We start from the raw sequence: 19,486 nt of genomic DNA on the forward strand, positions 1-19,486 counted from the left end.
CTGGAGCACATTGCCTGGCGTTAGACGGAAGGCGTCGGGATTCGTTGTCCGGTATTTACTTTTACTTATTGGTATGATGCCTACTTGCGTCCAAGACCCAATGAAGTTAATCAAGCCCTCGGAGCGAGGACTAGTAGTTCTACTATCATAGCATAATTCGTGCGAGGCGGAGTGGCATTGAACGATGTGGTTATGTTGACTGAACGTCAATGGAGCTGGGTGGCTAAAGGTGTTGTAAGTGAACTCTACGCAATGCACTCTACAAGGTCACAAGAATCTATCTCGGCATCAAGTCGACGGAGGTTATGCCTTGAAGATAGCGGGAGGACTGTCGTTTGCTCTTTACAACAACGCTGTGATGGCATCATCTTTCCAGGTTACTGGATACACATTTTTTCATACTCAAATGCATTTGCTGATTGTGAGGACAGCTGATGAGACGGCTGCCCTTTTTAGAGCAACCGCCTGCCGCCTGCATTACCTTGCGGGCGCAATTCAATCTCGTTCTGCATCGGCACCCCCTCAAGGTCGCCATCCAGCTTAGGAAGCAGGATATTGATCACCTCGACTACGACCCCAAGTAGTACAAAGATGGCCAGGACCTGTCCAAAAGTCCATTCCTTCTCCTCCTCCGACAGATTATTGCGTTTGACAATCTGTTCCAGTGTGACAATCATGTAGACATTGATACCCGTCTGGATGAGGAGCTGCACCACCTGCCCAGAGATGAGGTTCTGCTTGAACCTTGGGTCAGAGACCTTGATCCGGCCGATGACTTTCTTCAACGCCTCGACATCCGGGTTCACCTGCCGCGCCCACTTCATGCCCGACCTCACGCCCCCGCAGCAGCAGTGGGCCAGAACGACGTACATTACCATACTAAGAACCCAGCCGACAGTCATGGACGCCATCAGCGCCAAGATGACGTAGCGGAAGACGTCGTTGGTGGCCCGGATACTGACGCCAAAGACGACGTAGACGGTCGATGCGTTGCAGTCTGGCTGGTTCCCGAACGTCGGCGCGGTTACCCAGATGTACGCGGTGAGCGCGGTGAAGGCACAGGCGATGATGACCCGGAGCGCCGCCATCACAAGCCACCGTTTGAGGCCGCCGCCTTGGTACCGGCGCTGAGCCACGAGACCGAAGCCGAGTAGCGAGAGGAGGTGCAGCACGCAGATGGCGTGAAACAGCGTCAGCTGCCCTTTGAAAGTCTGGTACACGGCGGTACAGAGCAAGGCAAGACCTTGGAGCTGCAGAGCCGAGTTGATGGCCTGGCAAAACTCGGTATAGTTCTTCTCGGAAGTGGTCAGTTGGATGATGGTCTTGAGGATGCCGGAAGCCAAGCAGAGTGTATAGATTGAAGCGCGGATCTATGGATATGGTAAGCACGAAGGAGAGAAACGGGTGTGCTGATCTGACGAACTCCTATCCCAGTAACATCAGGATTTGCTTCAATCACGCAGGCTCCTGGCGTTTGCGCACCTTCAGCCATCGTAGCGGCATCAAGGATTTGGATATAGGGTAGGTATAACTTTGTGCAAAACTGAGAGCAACTCGTCAACCGGCTTCTTCATCCATCCAGACTAACGCGGGTCTTATTATAAAATCCACAAAAACAGGAACCCAAGGCCAAGGCAGACTTCCAACGGGCCTCTTGTGGCCCCTATTGGGCAGCTTCACGTCAAGGAAGCAAGACATCTGTGCCGCGGAAGCTTGCGCCATGCTGCGGTGTTCGTCTCGATAGGTCTTAGCTCTGCTCCCAAAATGAGAAAACGCGCCCAATATAAAATTTTGTCAAAAAAAAAGCTGAGAGCCACTTGTCTTGGCATCCGAAAGGGGAGGTGGAAGTATACAAAGTACCTATTGATGTGACATGCCATTCAGCCCCAGCTGAACCACCAAGAGATATTTTGCAGAGAAGGTTGCTAGGAAGGCTTTTTTTTTCTTTCTTGATTTCTCCCACGCCAGCCTCTTTCGGGTTTAGCCACCGTTACATCCAAGCACACAACGTTCGGGAGCTTCCTTCTGTAAGTGTCGGAGGCACCGCATGATGTTCGGAACTATTGGTCACTCAGCCCCATGCATAGGAAGCAGGTAGCTTCATTCTGTGTTATGACGGAACGGCAGCTTGGGTTGCCTAGCCCAAGGTGAAAGCTGGGTGTTGATTACATTTTCTAGATAAATAGGATCGCGACAACCGGTTGGGCCTCTCGGCAACACCAAACACCGCGGACACGGCACTTCTCAACATGGCTCAAAACAGTCAGACAACGCCCGCTGCCGGGAGAAACTCAGAGACATCATCCATTGAGGAGGTAGACCGAGGAAGTATTCGAGTTGTTCCACAGGGTAGCGTCGAAATCCAACCGCCGTATGTTACGATTAACAGCGCACCTTGGAGAGCTAGTACGTACCTCCAGCCGGACGCGATACTTGTTGGCTGACCCACGGGCAGTTTGGGGGTTCGGCTTGCTCGCCATCGTAGACATGGCTATGAACGCCGGTGCCGGCGCCGCGGCGGCCAAGGTCGGCTCTGAGCTGAACGGGGTCGCTGCATCGACCCGGGCCATCCAGTTGGGCGCCCTCACCGGGCTGACAAAGGCCGCCCTGACAGCGTTCCGGGAGATCGTCCTCATGAACGGCGCCAACATGGTCTTCCGCGTCCTCCTCTTTTTGATTACGTCCTCGTTCGGCATCTGCCCCCTTTTGATGACGGAGGTAGGTAACATACTGCTTGAAGAGAGTGAGTCGATATTTCCACCGAGCCCGCTGATGCTGGAGAGGCATAATCTGACGGGGAAGCAGCGCCTAAAGAGCTCGTGGTTGCGGCAGTCGTCGCAGCTGTTCCACTGTTCTTTGAGGCAGTCCGCGACATCAAGCCTAAGCCTGACGGGGACGGGGGCGTGGACTACTTTCGCTGGGTAAGTCGACACTGGCGGACCCGATGACATTGTTCGCTCTTGTCTTGACGGACAGCAACGCCTGTTGCGTCATACACGGCGGTTCTTCAGGAGCTAACATGAACATGCCGACTCTTGCAGGTGAACGCCATATTCCTTGTTGCTACAGACGCGCTTGGCGGCTATGTCTTTGCCCGTATGGCTGCAAACCAAGGTAAGGGACATGTCGTTCATGGTGCCCAGGCCGCCGGCTAACCGTGCGTTTCCCAGGCATTCCCATCAGCAACTACCACGCGGCCTGCTCGGCCGGTGCCGTCTACGGCACCCTCACCTTCCTGTCGCGCGCCATGACCGGCTGCGTGGCCCTATTCCGTTTCCATACCACCGACGGCAAGGTCTCGGACATATTCGGCGTCTGGGAAGCCGTCCTCCCGGACAAGATCATCGTCACCGAGGAGGAGTATCTGCAGATGCAGCGAGGTCTGGCGTCGACTCTCGAGCGATGCTTCCGCGCGGGGCCCCGCATGCTGAGTTCGCTGTTCAACTGCTGCTGCTGCTGCTGCTGCTTTTTCAACAACAGAGGCCGCAAGATGGTCAAGGAAATGCGTGAGGACATCTTTGGCGATGATAACATGTTAGAGCAAGCCCAGGATGGCGGGAAGGTGATGGCGCGGGGCCTGTTGATTGCAATGACTGGAAACCCGCAGCATAGAGCGGATTCGCTATTGAGATAGAAGTTGAGGCCCGTAGTTGATCGTTTGCTGCTAATAGGCTGCCAGTTTCAGTAAACACCTCAACACCAAGGTCCAGCAGTGCTGTTGGAATAGTGTGCAACCTGAATCCCCTTCGCCTTTACTCCTCATCTTGAACTCGGGCTCTACTCGTCTCCTCCACGAGCCACATCAGGAGTAGGGGGTTTCACTGGAATAGGTTATTGATCGTGCAGTGTAATTACTGGTGACCGGCAGCTGTCGTCTAGTCGATGTGCGTTGGCTGTGGACGTGCTTCTACATAGACGAGCACAAGAGAAGATGGATTTCCTATTCTACACTGCTGAATATGCAGATAATACGTCCCGTTCTCCATCATCAGATATACGGGCGGGTAGTCTAAAGACCTAGTCGCTCGCTCGTCTTAGAACTTCTTGCGCTCGCGCCTTTGAAGTCGCATATAACTTTACCCGGCCTCTCTCTGCGTCCCCCATCACACGCTCTGAGCGCTATAATTACCGTGTTCTGTTGATATTTCCCCATACTAGCTCTGAATGAACAGGATGGTACGCTTAAGTATTGTTCCGTCTTGGGATGATGCGCACCGCTTCACGATGGAAAGAGGGGGATGAGTGGCCCAGACACAACCAGGAAGCATGTCGATACCCCAGGCCTTCTCCATTCCTCGCTTGCAGGGAATCAATCCTGCCCTGTCCTTGATCCTAGTTACACCTTTATTGTACTAAATCGTGATCACGGACTCTGGCATCTTGATACACCGAATGTAGAGATGGAAACCGCGGAATTTCAGGCATGTGCGACCCAAAAAGCAAATCCTACAAAGCCGTGCACGAAACCCTTCAACCATCGGTTCTTGGCGCTCTTTTCGTAACTTACAGGGTGCACTCGAAGAACATATCCACGAAGGACCGGCGTACCTGCAGACACATGACCCCATGACGCACTGCTTGACGTCGAAACAAGGCGGAGGGAGTCGGCCACCTCTTTCCGGTTGCCTGGCGCGCTACCCGCGGGTTTCTTGTTCCCACGTGCCTTGGGATGGGGAACCAACACCGACGTTGTTCCTTCTAGACCGGCGGCATCTGCTTTCTTGCCGTGACGCAACCTCTCACCAACACTACAAGAACACTATTGGAAACTACAGCTGGCCAAACCACCTCGCCAGGGAAGGCCTACAGACTTCCTTCCATTGGCCATTCTACATGCTGGTTTCCTAAGAGGCGACGGTTCAACCCTGAGAGTCAAGTTCTGTAATGTCTTCTATGTCTGTACATAACACTAGAGTTCCCGGATAAGAACGGAAGGGCTCAGCAGCTTCCATCGCTTTCGTTCACTATCGCTGTCGCATTCGCCATGCATCCGAGGGATTTATATAGGTTACCTACATAATGGAGAATAATGCCTGTTGCCCCCACCCCCTGAGAAACAACCCATCTGTGCCAACAAGCACCGGACCAGCAGTCTCTTCTCTGTTTCTCGTATATCGACCATGTACCTTCAAAGCACTGATTTGTAGCTACGCCATGTTAGTCTATTGTGGGGCATTGGCATGGGCATGACATGCTGAGGGGAAGATGGAGAGCGAGGCTCGGTATTTGGCACTTATCGACTGAGTTTCAGATAGACACACAGAAGTCAGCTTATAGCCAGGTATCTTGAGACACGAATTTCTGCGTAAAACATACTCTGGAGTTTTAAATATGCTTTGGCAATACCGGGCTCATGGTACATGGCTAGATTAATACTTGCAATTTTGTGCACATCATAAACAAGCTCCCGCTTCAACACACAAACATACCTCCATTGACAAACCAACCCAGGCCAGACGTGGAAGCAGGCATCGTTCATTGTGGACACCTGGGAACGACGAAGGACAAAACGTTTGGGCGGGTGGGGGGTTGACATTCAACACATCCCGTCCCGTCCCCTTGCTATGTGGGAAGTCGGACTCCTCCAACACGAGGCTACACTGCTGACATGTGTTTCGTGATCGGACGGACAAAGATTATAGCAAGGTCGACAGTAGAGAAAAACACTAGGACGCGACTATACAGAACCAGCGCCACTAAGGGACTTATAACCGAGTCCTCGATCACTTGCACGGCTCAAATATACAAGTCTGACCTCGTATCCAGCATCATGATATCATAACGGCACAATGTATGGAAGAACAGCTTAGAAGACCCAAAGGTCTCAAGGACGAGAGCCTTGCCTGTTGCAAGGACCCGTCCCAGAGCTCGATACACCTTCCAACCAACCAGTCTTACGAAAGCCAGCCCAAAGTGCAACGACAACAGCAACAATGACAACGATGAGAACAGGCCATACCGTGTCTCAACCCCATCGCCCGACCTACCTCTCTTTTCTCAGACCACAGGTCTCACCTCAGCCCCGCCAAGTCGCACACACCATCTGACGGGAATCCCGAGCCATCATCATCCATCCTCCATCGCGCACCGTCTGACGCACTTACACCGCAAATCCTCGCCTCTCCTTGTCTGTCGACGGCGAGGTCCCCCGCCGTGTTCACCCGAAGCCAAGTGCGCCTGATTTCTGAGAAGCGACCTGTTTCCCAGGCCTCTAGGAAGACAACGCCACCAGGCGACGCGAAACAATGCTAAGCTTTAGCCGAGACGGCTGACGAGACAAGAACGCTCATCCTCCGCCCTCCGCCTTTTGGTGCATGCCCCATGAGAACTGACAGGGTGCGGGCTAGTGTCGGGTTACCTTGGCACGGTCGGCGATGTTGTCGAGGAGCAAGCAAAGGCCCTCGAGGTTCAGGTCCCAACCCGCGGGCAGGCATGTAACCACGTGCCAACATTGTAGGCCTCTGAAGGCACACCGAGGGTTAAACGAGGTTCACCGTTCACCCGGGCCGTCAAGCAGCGTATCAGTAGTTGGAAAGATCGCCGTGGGAGATCCCTCTATGAGGCTACACCGCTTCGCTGGCCATCCAGCCCATCAACCTCCTCTCCCCCCCCCGAACGGCAGCGGTTTGCAAAGGGTAGTACCAAACCGGCCAACGCTCCTCCTTGGTTCACACGAGATAAGCAAAGATATAAAAGTGTGGGAAGATACGGAGCTGTACATGATCGCAGTAGGGCTGACTAGTGAGCTCCCATGAACACTTCAGGTACCCGTGTTGTGCTGCGAGCACTATGAAGGGGGGCGGGGTGGGCGTGTCAGCTCAGATATGCATCGTGAAGTTGCACCAGAGTTCGCGGCATGCCGCGTGTGGGGAGACTCGTGCGTTCGAGCCAACCTGCCAGACGGTTCGGCTGGCGTTTTCGCGGGCTCGTGCAGCCGGGAAGGGTATGTACATGCTGGCAAGACACAGCACGCCAGGCTGCTGGGAAGCTGACGGGCCACTGAGCTGCGAGCTTCTTTACACGAGGTCGCCGAGACAGGTGAAGACAGGTGAGTGTCGAACATCACCGCCAAGCGGTTGACCGGGGGTGCTGCCCGAGAGCAGCAGGGGAGAAGCGGTGTTGACCGTACTAGGCGGCCGCAGGCAGTCTCGACATTTGGGCCATTTCATCCGCACAATCAAGCACATCATCAGCTGTAGGGATTTTGTTTTAGGGGGGGAATGCGAAGCACATGCACATGCACTTGCACTCGCGCCAATGGAAATGCCTCGGGCGAACCAAAAGAGATGCGCGAGGGTCAGACGAAAGAGGGCAAGCAAACAGGAGCGTATATCAGAAATGAATGATGAGCGGGACAGTCAACTGCTCTTGGCACCAATACCAGCGCATCCTGCCCAAAGCCCTCCTTTACCCGCCCGAACCGGAGATGGATCGGGTTGCGGCCGGAGAACCTCTGGTTGTCTGGTGGGATTGGGACCATGTCTTTCGAACAGCTCCCCCGATTTTCAGTCTCTCGAGTGAACAGGAAGCCGGCATGGACAAACATTCAGCAGAGCAGCAGTAGGGACGCAGTCATATCACCACTTGCGGCAATGGGAGGTTTGGAGAGACGGTGAGGGGGAGCCGCCCTGCTATTGAGGTTGATTCGACTAGCACGAGCGAGGGCATCGGGGATCCTCCCCCCTCCCCCTCCCCCACTCAGCTCCAACAGCTACATACATAGTAGTGTGCTAGCTGCAAGCTGTCCAACGGGTCTGAGGGGAGGCCAGAGCTTCCTCCGCCTGGCTGTCGTTGGCCCTGCATGTGAGGTTGGGTCGGGGTATCGTCGATACTACGTATCTGCACAAGTCTGCAGGACGAGCAATAAGCGTAGGACAGCTGCAGCTGGCGGCCTCTTAATTGCGGGCCTCTGCCTCTTCTCTCCCACACCTGGTCCTGGCCCTGGGCTGGCTTGGCTTGGCTTGGCTTGGCTTGGTTTTGCAGCTCTGATAGGTGATCTGTCTTCGGGCAGATGAACATCGGAGGGGGTTGTCGAATCAACTCGCGCGTACCGACTGACCAATGGCCAAACACGGGAGTTCCGCCAGGCCGTTGAGAGGCACAGGCCGAAACGGGCGCTGCGGCATAGTATTGGGAAGGTCTGTCGTGTCGACAAGTCGAAATGAGTTACGGCAGGCCATGAGGGGTTGAGAGACATGGATGGGAAATGCCTCATAGTAGAAAGCAACGCAGATGCAGGAGTGGGGAGAGGCGGCGGTCATGTCTGTACGAGTTGCCTGCCTCGCCGCGTCTCTGTCTGCAACTGAAGCCACCATGAGACGGCGAGAGGTGAGGGGTCAAAGTACCGCCTTAGCGAGATCAAGATTGCCCGTGGGCGGGAAATTGATGTAACCGTACCGGCAGTCCGGTACGGTTGGTGGCAGGTTTGTCATGCGTTGACATGTTTTCTGGACTGCTCGTTTCTGCCGCACGCCCGCCAAGGAATGAACGAGTGCGGCACCGCTAGATGATGCAGTAGGCAAAGACAGGCGCATGTACAACAACATCTGGCTAGCTAGACTCAGCGAATTGACTTTGCCGAGCGGTATAGGGGGCTCCAAAGCTACCGGTACTCCCGTGCCGAATGCTCCGGAAAGGCTTAGCCTCTTAAGCCTCTCAAGACCAAGGCTCCTTTTGTCTGCGGGTTAATTAGAACCGGGCTGACGGTGTAACAGTCCAGCCTCCTGCCTTCTTGTTATTGTGTAAGTGGCTAGACTGGACGTGCTTGATATGGGGCAGCGCTGCCCGAGTGTTTTTGTCAAAACGTGTCGCCGTAAATCGAGTTGCGTGGATACATATGGGGGACAAATCATGGGCAGTAGCACTGGTACTCACCCCCAGGATCGCTGCAAGCTGCCGAGGTATCAGTGAGTTGCGGAAGCTGGCTGCGAGACAGCGGGGTCCGAGACCGAGAGGAAGGGCAACCAGTACCAATGGTGGGAAACGAAGGACTAGGTATGAGCTCACTGCCCAAGATGACGGATGAGAAAACCGCGGGTGGATAGGGAAAAAAAAAAAAGGTTACACAAGTGCATGGAGACCCCCATGGTTGCGTGGTCGCGCAGTCGAAACAGACCCGATCCCCATGGAGAGAAAGTCACACGACCCAAGATGAGGTGAAGACACGAGCAAGGAGATGGACGGATGGTTGGGATGGAGCGGGGGGACCAGGGGACAGAGGATCAGAGGACGACAAAATGCAGTGCATGACACAGGGAACAGGGCAGCGGCGGGGGATGGAGCTGGACAGGGTAACACTGGCGTGTAGCAGTAGCAGCAGCAAGCAAGCACAAGCCAGCCATTCAGCACGAGGGAGAGGTTTTGAAGGAAGAGACGAGAAAGGGTTCAGGGGACGAGAGATGTGGCCGAGGGGAAAGCGGCAAAAGGGAAAGCCGTGCTTCAATGCTGTCCTGATTCGGGGATTCCGGATTCCATGACATTGGACAGCGGGGAGGAGAGAGGTCGGACTTTTGCGAGGATACTCAGTGTTACTACCTATGTAGGTAGGCAGATTCAAAACTACTGCGTATTGATATCGAACGGGCATCTGATCAGCAAAGACAAGCAGCTAGCAAGTACGATTGCATCGCGCTAGGCACCGATGAAGAAACGGAGCAGAGAAGAAGCAAGTGATTCGGTATGTGTATGTGTTTAATGTCTTGGGCCGGCCGTAGTGCCTTAGGTAACCTGTATCATGTATCCATACGGATATGTACTGCGTATTCGGCCGGCAGGTGCAAACGTCATCGGCTTGCGCAGACACTGTGCGGAGTACCTACCGAGGCACGCGCCTAACGATCTGACAGTATAGCGCTTGCCACGATACTGGGCTTGGGGGTATGCGGGAAAGAGGACCGGTCCTGACACCAAACATGAAAGGAAAGCACGTATCCTTACCACTAGGTATTCGTGTCCCACTGCCGTGAATTTGCTCTCCCGAACCCTCGGTCCGGTTCGTTGATTTGCCTTTGCTCATTCATCCTTCCCACACCCCCGCCATCCTGCCATACTTCATCACTCCACACACAAACTTTTCTGCAAAATGGCTCAAAATAGCAAGTCTCCTTCCCATTGTACCGAGATGAGCCGGCCGGTAGTGATGGGAAAAAATTTCTCACAATTAACAGTAGCTACCTAGGTAAGAAGATGAGGAAGGGAGGGAAAGTACTTTCCTAGTGTCCAACCGTTTCCCAATCAGCGAGCGGGAAGAACCAACGTCTTCTCTTCTCAAGTCTCAAGTCTCTCGTCCCTCTGTCTGGCATGAGAGAAGTGCCAGGCTTCTTCTTCTTCTTCTTCTTCTATTTCTGCATGTGCTGCCGCACTTCCGTTCCACGCTATGAGGCCGTCCAAGACATTTCCAAGGTTTGGTCTACACTACACACAGCTCACAGGAAGGTCCTAGTGCACCTTGTGCAGACCCCGTCTTGGCTTTGCTCGAACCCTGGGCGAACCCCTCTAAGTGTGCCTTTTCTGCCGGAGTGCCCCTCTTCTCTCTCTCTCTCTCTCTCTCACTCTCACACACTCTCACACCCTCTCACACCCTCTCACACCCTCACACACTCTCTCTTTCCCATCGTGTACCATGTCCGCGGTGTCGCATCTGGCAAATCTGACATTTTCTCCCCCGAAGCCCCAATTTTGCACGCTACCTGCCTGCCCTACGCATCGCTGCGCGACACCACCGCGACTTGTCATCACCCAGGCCCTGCTCATTTGGGCGAATCACTGTCCTCTTCCCGCGTCATCAACCAAGCCCCTGCGACAAAAAAAAAAAAAAAAAAGAGCACCCGGGAAGCTTGAATCTGCCCTTTGACATATGTGCCGGCCGCAAACCCTGGACGATGTGGTCATCGAATTCCCGGCTGCCGCCTCAGTCCAGCCATGCGGACAAGATAGGTGGGACAAAAATAAAATAAAATTAAAGCCAAACGCAGAATGACCACCATGGTGACAGGCGACGTAACAAGTACCTACCAGTTCCTTCTCAACGGGGAAATGATGGGCCTGTTCGCTGGCATGGCCGGCGTTCCCCGAAACAGGAGATGGGGGTACCGGTACTGGCCGGAGGAATGAGTGATGGGATGGGCAATTCTACGTAATGACTGACACGACAGCCAGTCGCCACATGCAGACTCCATCCGCGCGCAGCTTGCGCTGGCAGGTTCTCGTTCGGATTGTGTCACGCCCACCCCGTCCCCGAGGCTCTCCTCGAGCCCGATGCTATGTCGCACCTTGGGTGCTTGGCCGAGCCTAGCCAAGAGACGTGACGACGACGACAGCATCGGAGGCTGGTCGCCGTATGCAGGGAAATGAGGGAAAACGAAACAAAGAGGGACGAGACCGCAATACGTGTATCGTCGTCGATTACACTGCTACTTAACCTCGACGGTCTAATCAAACACTGAAAGCTACCTACCTACCTGCCTGAGTTCCTGGGTACCTAGGTAAGAGAAATGGTACCTTTGTTAAGTAAACGCACCCGAGTATCAACGAAACTAGATACCTCAGTAGGTAGCTGACGACGACTCGTTGTGTCTCTTGCTCAGTTGTTTTCCCCCTCTTCCCTTTCTCATTTCCCCGTTCTTGTACCCTAACCTAACCTAACCTAACCTAACCTTATCTTGAACCACCGTCATTTCCCCCAACGCCGGCGGTCCACAATTAGGCATGTCCCCCTTCTGATGCAGCTGCGTTGCGTTATTGTTACCGCATCTGGCTGTACTTGCCCTGCTTCCCGCTCCGTATCCGCACCGCGCATGGAGGTTGTGGCTTTGTGTGGATTTTCATTTTTTATACCTCGCCAGTGACAGATGGACGGACCTGCTCCTGGCCAATCCCTCTGGATCCCCCCTCCATCCCCAAATTTGCCGCCGTGGAAGGTTACGGAGAGTCTCCGTCGAAGCAAGAAAGAAAAATTAGAACGAGCCACACTAAATATTCGGGACGTGGGACCACCGGGAAGGAGAGAGAGAGAAAAGAAGAGAAGAGAGGAAAAAGAGAAGAAAGGTATCCTGGCATATGCCAAAATATATCATTGGCCCCTCCCCTAGATCTATTTGAGGCTAGTCTATATCACGACAGTAAAAGCGTCGTCGAGCTGGTCCCATCCGACCAACCAAACGACCACCACGGCTTGTTCAACATTGGGCATACTGCGGCACTACCCCCCCTTTCCTGACACACACTTAAAGACCGGAATGCCTAGCTACCGCTGAGAAGCGAACGCATCCCGGCGGCGTGCGTCCCCCCCACACCAAACGTCCAGCAACCAAGCTCAAAGCCAACCACGGTCCACGCGCCTCTCCCATCAGTCACCATCTCCCTTTGCCAGTGACCACACCACCACCACCACCACCACCAACCATCTCTAATTCACCACACCCTTCTTTTCGACAAGAGGTACGGATATACATTTGGTTTTCGTTTGCCTTGAACACGGGTCCAGGTCTAGTGGCTTGGTCAACTTTGGCCTTCGGACATTTTTGGGCTCTCTTGATGCGTCCGCCCTGTGTCTATGACACAGGGTGCAGGTGAGGCATCTCTTAGTCACAGAAAAGCATGTGTGAATTCCATTGTCTTCCACACCAAAAACAGACCACCACGAGGGGGCAACTATACCGATCACACGCCGTGTTTTCCCGTCTCTCTCCCCCGGTGTTTACAGATTTTCCTGCCTGTCATCCAACAATAAGCAGCCAAACCACAAAAGCTCTCTCTCTCACCCACACCCGCACCCATACACGCACTCCCACCTCGTGGAGCCGGTGTTGCTGACATATCAAAGTTTCGGCGGTGACCAAGCCTTTCCAGTCTGGAACAGCTTGTTGCTCCTCCCCAAATCTTTAGGGATCAGGGGGGCTACTCACTCGCTGGCTTCCCTGAAGCTCTTAGACTGGCCCCGTCACCTAACTTGTCTCTCGCTCGCTTACACCGCTAGCCGGCCTTAGCCATTTTTTCCTTTTTTTCCTTTCCCTTTTTTTCCTTTTTTTTTTTCTTTCTTGCGCGGAGTAAAGGCAAAACAAAGTGGCACCGGTACCGGTGCCATAACCACACAGCCGGTTTAACCTGCGCAGTACCTTAAAACCACCCTTGTTGGCTGCAAGCCATCGGTCACAGGCCCAGTACCCCAATTGGTACCAACACCGGTACCGGTACCAGTATCAGCACCAGCACCAGCACCAGCCAGCCCAGATCAAGATCCCAGGTCCACCCAGCCTTTCATCTGCTCTCTGCAAACTGACTGACTGCGCTGCACTGCAGTGCATCTTCCAGCTGTACTGACCTACAGGGCAATCCAATCTTTGCTTCATCAAGCCCCACCCCGACCCTACTTCACCTCGGAAAGACGCTACACATCCTACGCTAGTCTCTGTCTCTCTCCCTCTCTCTTTCTCCTGCCCCTTCTCTCTACGTACCTTACCTTACACCAGAGGGCCATTTGCGGTCGTGACCTTCCATCCCATCCCCCTTCTCTTCTCTTTCACTTCCACCCATCCATCTTCTTCCGGCTACTCTTTACTGCCCGCCGCGCGCGCAGTCTGCCACCAGACCGCTACGCTACCCGCTGCTCCCTGCCCACCGCCCGCTTATTGCTGCAGGCCCTTACAATCTCTGCGTCCTGCCCACTGCTCTCTCTCACCTGGCTCTCCTCTCTCTCACACACTCTCTCACATTCTCACACACACTCTCTCTTCATCTCGCCTCTCACCCACTCTTTTCACCTACATAATACCTTAATACCTACATCCATCCCTTCCTCTTCACCTTGCTACCCTCTCCCTCCGACCTGTTTTCTCCAAACTCTCACCATAACGGTGCCCATCCTCATACTTCAACCGCAGAACAACCTTTAAAAAAAGGGAAGGAAAAAAAGGGGGTTGAAACACGTCTGCTATTTTGTCTGTCCTACGAGTCACGTCTACTTGGGCCCGAGCCCTTCTCACTACGCCGAGGCGTTCTTGACGCCACAGCGTGCACTCTTCCATTGTCAGACAGACCTACGCTTCGACGCTCGACGGCACTTCCGGGTTCGACTCGAGTCGCAAAACTCTCAGTCTCTAAACTCTCCCCACTGCGCCAATCGCCCGCATAACCCGCCGTTGCTGCCCCCCGATTTTATCCCTACCCTCTCTCGCTGCAACTTTTCCCGCCCCTACTGCGGCTGACACCATCTGTCCGTCACCGACAGCTGGCATCCAAGAGAGACCAGACCCGAAAGAGGAAGACTAGACCAGAACAACAAAAAAAACCACCCGAAGCGAAAGGCCGCTGCTTGGTCGCATTCGCGTATATACCCGCCCTTCATCCCCCCTGTTTCTGCCAACTCTTGAATCTCGTCCACCAACAGCCCAAACAGAAAAAAGAAAACCTCATCCTGCTGCTGCTGCTGTTGCTGCTGCTGCGTGCGCTCATGCCTTCAGCTTCTCCCGCTATGGCGAGTCCAACAACCTCCTCGGCCGCCAGTTCCAAACCTTCATCAGTTAAGTCGGACGGCAAGAAATCGCCGCGTTTGCCCCCGCAAAATGGCCAGTCTGTCGTCGCCAGCGGCAACTCGTCCCATGAGGCCCTGCCGAAACCTGCCGAGAAGGCCTCGATGAAGGACAAGCTCACACGCATGTTCTCTACGAAAGACGCCACCAGAAACACTATTGAGGTGCCCCAACGCCCCCGTGGTTCCAGCTTCAATGGCTCCGACAAGCCCCAACCCCCGACAAGAAAGCCTTCAGCAACCACCGCAGAAAAGGTTCCTGAAAAACCTGTCGCCAAACCCGCAAAGCCGCCTGCAAAGGACTTACATCGATTCATGGCGAACCCCGACCTCCATGGTGGCCATGAACACCACCTCAAGTCAAGCCGTCGCCAGGAGAAGCTCTCTGACATGTGGCGCACCCTCATCGGCAAGAAGCAGGAGAACGCCGACAATGATCTGTCGCTCGTCTCCAATTGGGTCGACACCCTCAAGGCCGAGAAGGAGGATATGGCGGGAGATAAGAAGAATGGCCCGAATGCGACATCGTCCCTCGTCGAGAAGTACGGAAAATGCCAAGAGGTGGTAGGCCGTGGCGCCTTTGGAATCGTTAGGATATCCCACAAGAAGATCGAAAACGGAACGGAAAAGTTGTTCGCCGTCAAGGAGTTCCGCCGCCGCCCCGAGGAAACGGAGAAGAAGTACAGCAAGCGCCTGACTGCCGAGTTTTGCATTTCCTCGTCGCTCCGCCACCCCAACGTCATTCACACCTTGGACCTGCTGAAGGACGCCAAGGGCGACTACTGTGAAGTTATGGAGTTCTGCGCGGGCGGTGACCTGTACACCCTCGTGCTCTCCGCCGGCAAGCTCGAGGTCCAGGAGGCGGATTGCTACTTTAAACAGATGATGCGAGGTGTTGAGTACCTCCACGAGATGGGAGTTGCCCACCGCGACCTGAAGCCTGAGAATCTGCTTCTCACTACCCGTGGCGGCCTGAAGATTACAGACTTTGGCAACGGAGAGTGCTTCCGCATGGCCTGGGAGACGGACCCCCACATGGTGTCTGGCCTCTGCGGTTCTGCCCCCTACATCGCTCCCGAGGAATACACCGACAAGGAGTTCGATGCCCGCGCCGTTGATGTCTGGGCCTGCGGTGTCATCTACATGGCTATGCGTACCGGCCGTCATCTTTGGCGTGTTGCGCGCAAGGATGAGGACGAGTTCTACGCCAGGTACTTGGAGGGTCGTCGTGACGAGGAGGGATATGGACCGATCGAGTCCCTGCACAGAGTGAGTTGTTCGGCAGACTTGAAGGCTACGACAAACGCTAACGTCCGACAGGCTCGCTGCAGAAACGTCATCTACTCCATCCTTGACCCCAACCCTACCCGACGAATCACAGCCTCTCAGGTCCTCAAGTCGGAATGGGGGCGCGAGATCAAGCTCTGCAAGGCAGGCGAAGAGGGTCTCTGATTGATTCCCGACCTGTCTGAAATGGGCAACCTCTTTCCTTGTGTGCAGCGAACACCCGGCATTTTCCTGCAGACAGCATTTCTCAACGGCGGAAATTGTGAGTGGCCGGCATTTCACACGGTACACCGATAGATCGATTTGTCTGCACAGACAGCGTGCGTCAACCGGCGGTCCTTTTGACTTCTTTCAGCCTGCTACGATTCACCCTTTACACTTGTTTTCCTGACGATTTTACGACAACCCCCCCCTATGCGACCTCGATATCGCAAGCATTGGCGTTTGGCGTTTACCCCCCCCATCCTGCTTACAACACACTACCTTCTGTTCAACGTACATATGACACACCCGTCCGTGGAGCGGGCATCGCGAAACAACGCTACAGAGACGCGGTCTACATTTTCTTTTTCAAGTTGGGTTGACTCTATCGAGAGTCCCCAATCCCCGCTGGATGGAGCTATAACGAGCGACGGACTGAAAATGGCGTCCATCAAACGGCAAGGCGGAACTGGGGTGGGTTTGTGGATAAAAGTACCGTGGGATACGGTGACTGGCCCCGGAGGAATCGGTAAGGACAGATGCAGAAGCAAATGCATCGGTCTCGGGATCGACTTTGCGGGGAGACTGCATGCATGTGCGGACTTGGGATCTCATCTTCGTGCATTTGCCAGACACAACTCTGGATAGACCGTGTTGTCCTCCCCCTCCGCCTCTCATCCACTCGCTTTGTTCCTACAGTGAGTGGCTGTATTCTGAGCCAAAGATCTAAAGAAGAAAAAAACTTAATGAAGAAGCAAAGAGGAGCGGCATCCTGGGTGATCATTCCGTGACTGCTCTTGTGTGTGTGCTCATCCACTCTTTGCCATTGATTTTACTTAGGTCTTGCGGGTCTTGCGGTCATGGGAGGGACCCGCCCTCGCAGAGAGGGGAGGGAAAGCCGAACAAACACCGTCATAATTGTCGGTGTGAGAGAGACAGGCAGATAGGCAGGGAGGCAACAGGGTCCCGGCAAGCCGTTGCCACGGACGGGGCAACCCCCAAGAACCGGGCGCAGCACATAGAGTTGCCCAGCCACCGGCTGAGTGGGTTACGTGCTGAAACCGTTGGCTTTTGGGACGAGCTTGGCAGGTGACCCTCGGACGCCTGATGATGACGGGGCAAAGCCTCGCCCGCCCGTCCGTCCATCTTGGAATGGGGATGGGAAGGGCCTTCCCCCCGGAGCAAAGGTTTGGGGGAACGTAAAGGGAAAACTCTAGATGCCAGAAGCCCCAGATCCACAGCTAGCCAGAGCATGAGACAGATCTGGAGGAGGGCGGCAAGAGCGGATGCCGCTTTTTGTTTCCTTTCGTTCTTTCCCGTCCTTTAATTTGTTTTTATTCTGGGCTTTCAGGCGAGAGAGACAGAGAGAGAGAAGCACGACCTCTCTCGCCCTCGCTGACGGTCTCGCCCGTGCGCTTATCCTCCATCCGGCCCGGAGGGTCAGGATAGGGTCGCCATCAGCGTGCTTGCTCTCCCATCTCCCTCCCCACCCACGCCCAAATAACTTGCTTCACAGACGTTCCCCGGGGACTCCACCGGCTCACCTCCGTGCGACTGTCCCCGCATTTACGCCGAGTGTTCCGGTTGAGGCCGGGATAGAGGATGAGCTGCGGACCCCGACCCTGACCCGGACCCGGCAAAAAAAAAGAAAAAAAAAAGAAGAAGAATGAAAAACGAGGAATAGCAAAGAAAAAAAAAAGCTGGGATCCATTGTTGACTATCCCAGCCTGCCGAGTGCACCACGGGATACCTTACGGCGCCTGGGGAGAGGGAGGATGGCGGAGGGAAGGGCCTTTGTGTCCCAAGGTTTCGGCTTGCTTCCTCCCTCGGCCTCCCTCCGCCTCCCCTTTCTTTTTAACTTGTTTTCCCAACAACACCCGGCGCAGTCAAGGACACCTTTACACGAGGTAGTGTCTGTGGATGAGGTCGCCTTGTGACCGAGGACGCTTGATACTTCTGCCACGGCCAGAGAGAGGTACCGTGGAGCGCTTGTAAAGCAGGTTTCCTCCCCCCCCTCTCGTCTTGGAAACTTCATTGTCGGCCATAACTTAAACCCCCCTTCCGAAGTGCGAATCCTCCGATCCTCATGGTCTCTAGACTTTCACATGCGGCCTTCACACGGAGGCGACCACGACTCCGGAACGTCGGCTCAGATGAGATGGCTTCCTTCGGCTGAGTGTCATGGGACGCAGGGCACAAGACACGACAAGCGCGCATCGTGATCTCGGTGTTGGATTTGGAGTCTAGAAGGAGGGGAAGGGGAGGGGAAGGCAACCGAGCTATGGATCGAGCCAACGCACAGCCGCCTGCGCGTCATTAGCACCGGGGGGCGCACCGGATTCACCGCCTCTTTTCCTCACTTCTTTTTTCGACATTGAAGTTCGTCGAGCAAAACCTTTTTCTCGCCCCCCACAACACTTTCTTGCCACCATCGACTTGTCCCCATGGACCCCCCTTCCCACGGAGAAGTGAAGCTGACAAGAAGCCAGACCAGACCCGGCCGGGCCGGGCCAGGCCAGGCAAGGCGCCGGGTCACCCTCAGCTGGTGCCGTACCCGGCCTCGTGGCCCTACCCTCTGGGAAGGACCATGTAAGATCCGGCAGCTTGGTAAAAGGTCTAGAAGGGAGGGCTGAGCCGGATGACTCCCCCGGTGGCGGAGGCGGAGGGAACAAAGTCGATCCAGACCGCCGGGCGTCATCGATGTTTTCCCCCTCCCCCCATCCTCCTCCATGCTACCTGATGCTCAAATCTCACATCTCCCTGCCCTAAAATGTGCTCACTCACCCCTCTCACACCCTCAAAGGTCTTCTAGCCCCGGCGCGTAGCAAAGGTCTGCGGGGAGCGGGCTAAAGGCAGAGAAAGACGAGTCCCTCTTCGTAGGGATGCACGCGCGTCCCGTGCAAGCCACATACAAAGGAAAAAGAAAGAAAAGAAAAAAAAACCCCTTCCCCGCCAAGACATGCCCCTCCAGATCTAAACCGCTAAAGGTAAAAATAATGAAGAAAAACAAAGTTCGGGAGCTACGCCACCCCGGATCCGGACCCCACACCAGCGCCGAAGCGGTGGAACCCGGGCCGATGCCTTCCAAGCACGCACTCGGCGCAAGGGCCCTTACCGTATCCCTCGCCCGCCCACCCTTCTGGGTGGGGGCGGGCCTGGCGGATCCGAGACAACGGGCGACAGACCGGGGGGTCGCTTCATGCGTACGTCGAGCCGCGATTGCATCCCCGCGGGCACATGGCCCGCAGAGGCAGGACGGGAGTTCATGCCCCCTTCCCTTCCTTCACTCCGAAGCCTCCGAAGCCTCCGAAGCCTCCAGGTGCGGGTCCATGAAAGAGGGGCCGTATGCCCCTGCGACGAGACCGTGACGCCGGGGCACTCCGTCGCTTAACCGCTTGAGCAGAGTCCCTTCAGCTGGCCGTGCTGAACGGTGCCCCTTCCACATCATTTCCTCATCAACTTGGGGAGCTT

The 19,486-nt window shown here is 55.0% G+C and overlaps 7 protein-coding genes across 7 annotated transcripts; 4 read left to right on the forward strand and 3 right to left on the reverse strand.

Annotated features, from left to right (window-relative positions):
- Nucleotides 1-304: 304 nt before the first annotated feature.
- LY79DRAFT_536967 (uncharacterized protein) lies at nucleotides 305-1,905 on the reverse strand. The gene is made up of 2 exons (XM_060556640.1): nucleotides 1,424-1,905; nucleotides 305-1,370 (listed from the first exon to the last, which is right to left on the reverse strand). Exons 1-2 carry the CDS (start codon nucleotides 1,490-1,492, stop codon nucleotides 453-455), a joined length of 987 nt encoding a protein of 328 aa, XP_060419764.1. The 5' UTR covers nucleotides 1,493-1,905; the 3' UTR covers nucleotides 305-452.
- Nucleotides 1,906-1,968: 63 nt separating this feature from the next.
- LY79DRAFT_536974 (uncharacterized protein) lies at nucleotides 1,969-4,101 on the forward strand. Its single transcript, XM_060556641.1, has 4 exons — nucleotides 1,969-2,743; nucleotides 2,806-2,921; nucleotides 3,042-3,114; nucleotides 3,171-4,101. Exons 1-4 carry the CDS (start codon nucleotides 2,374-2,376, stop codon nucleotides 3,632-3,634), a joined length of 1,023 nt encoding a protein of 340 aa, XP_060419765.1. The 5' UTR covers nucleotides 1,969-2,373; the 3' UTR covers nucleotides 3,635-4,101.
- Nucleotides 4,102-4,893: 792 nt separating this feature from the next.
- LY79DRAFT_208351 (uncharacterized protein) lies at nucleotides 4,894-5,955 on the reverse strand. The gene is made up of 3 exons (XM_060551518.1): nucleotides 5,317-5,955; nucleotides 5,196-5,240; nucleotides 4,894-5,147 (listed from the first exon to the last, which is right to left on the reverse strand). Exons 1-3 carry the CDS (start codon nucleotides 5,534-5,536, stop codon nucleotides 4,939-4,941), a joined length of 474 nt encoding a protein of 157 aa, XP_060419766.1. The 5' UTR covers nucleotides 5,537-5,955; the 3' UTR covers nucleotides 4,894-4,938.
- A 666-nt stretch (nucleotides 5,956-6,621) lies between these two features.
- LY79DRAFT_208468 (uncharacterized protein) lies at nucleotides 6,622-7,591 on the forward strand. Its single transcript, XM_060551519.1, has 2 exons — nucleotides 6,622-7,048; nucleotides 7,133-7,591. Exons 1-2 carry the CDS (start codon nucleotides 6,790-6,792, stop codon nucleotides 7,519-7,521), a joined length of 648 nt encoding a protein of 215 aa, XP_060419767.1. The 5' UTR covers nucleotides 6,622-6,789; the 3' UTR covers nucleotides 7,522-7,591.
- A 1,489-nt stretch (nucleotides 7,592-9,080) lies between these two features.
- LY79DRAFT_208470 (uncharacterized protein) lies at nucleotides 9,081-9,631 on the reverse strand. Its single transcript, XM_060551520.1, has one exon. It carries the CDS (start codon nucleotides 9,584-9,586, stop codon nucleotides 9,137-9,139), a length of 450 nt encoding a protein of 149 aa, XP_060419768.1. The 5' UTR covers nucleotides 9,587-9,631; the 3' UTR covers nucleotides 9,081-9,136.
- Nucleotides 9,632-9,958: 327 nt separating this feature from the next.
- On the forward strand, nucleotides 9,959-10,924 carry LY79DRAFT_208475 (uncharacterized protein). The gene has a single exon (XM_060551521.1). It carries the CDS (start codon nucleotides 10,300-10,302, stop codon nucleotides 10,837-10,839), a length of 540 nt encoding a protein of 179 aa, XP_060419769.1. The 5' UTR covers nucleotides 9,959-10,299; the 3' UTR covers nucleotides 10,840-10,924.
- A 3,546-nt stretch (nucleotides 10,925-14,470) lies between these two features.
- On the forward strand, nucleotides 14,471-15,979 carry LY79DRAFT_505473 (kinase domain-containing protein; the record flags this gene model as incomplete). Its single annotated transcript, XM_060553629.1, has 2 exons — nucleotides 14,471-15,796; nucleotides 15,848-15,979. The coding sequence occupies 2 exons, from the start codon at nucleotides 14,471-14,473 to the stop codon at nucleotides 15,977-15,979; spliced, it is 1,458 nt and encodes a 485-aa protein (XP_060419770.1).
- Nucleotides 15,980-19,486: the final 3,507 nt, after the last annotated feature.

The sequence above is a fragment of the Colletotrichum navitas genome (assembly GCF_030913465.1).
Source record: "Colletotrichum navitas strain CBS 125086 chromosome Unknown LY79scaffold_3, whole genome shotgun sequence".
Classification (NCBI taxonomy): domain Eukaryota; kingdom Fungi; phylum Ascomycota; class Sordariomycetes; order Glomerellales; family Glomerellaceae; genus Colletotrichum; species Colletotrichum navitas.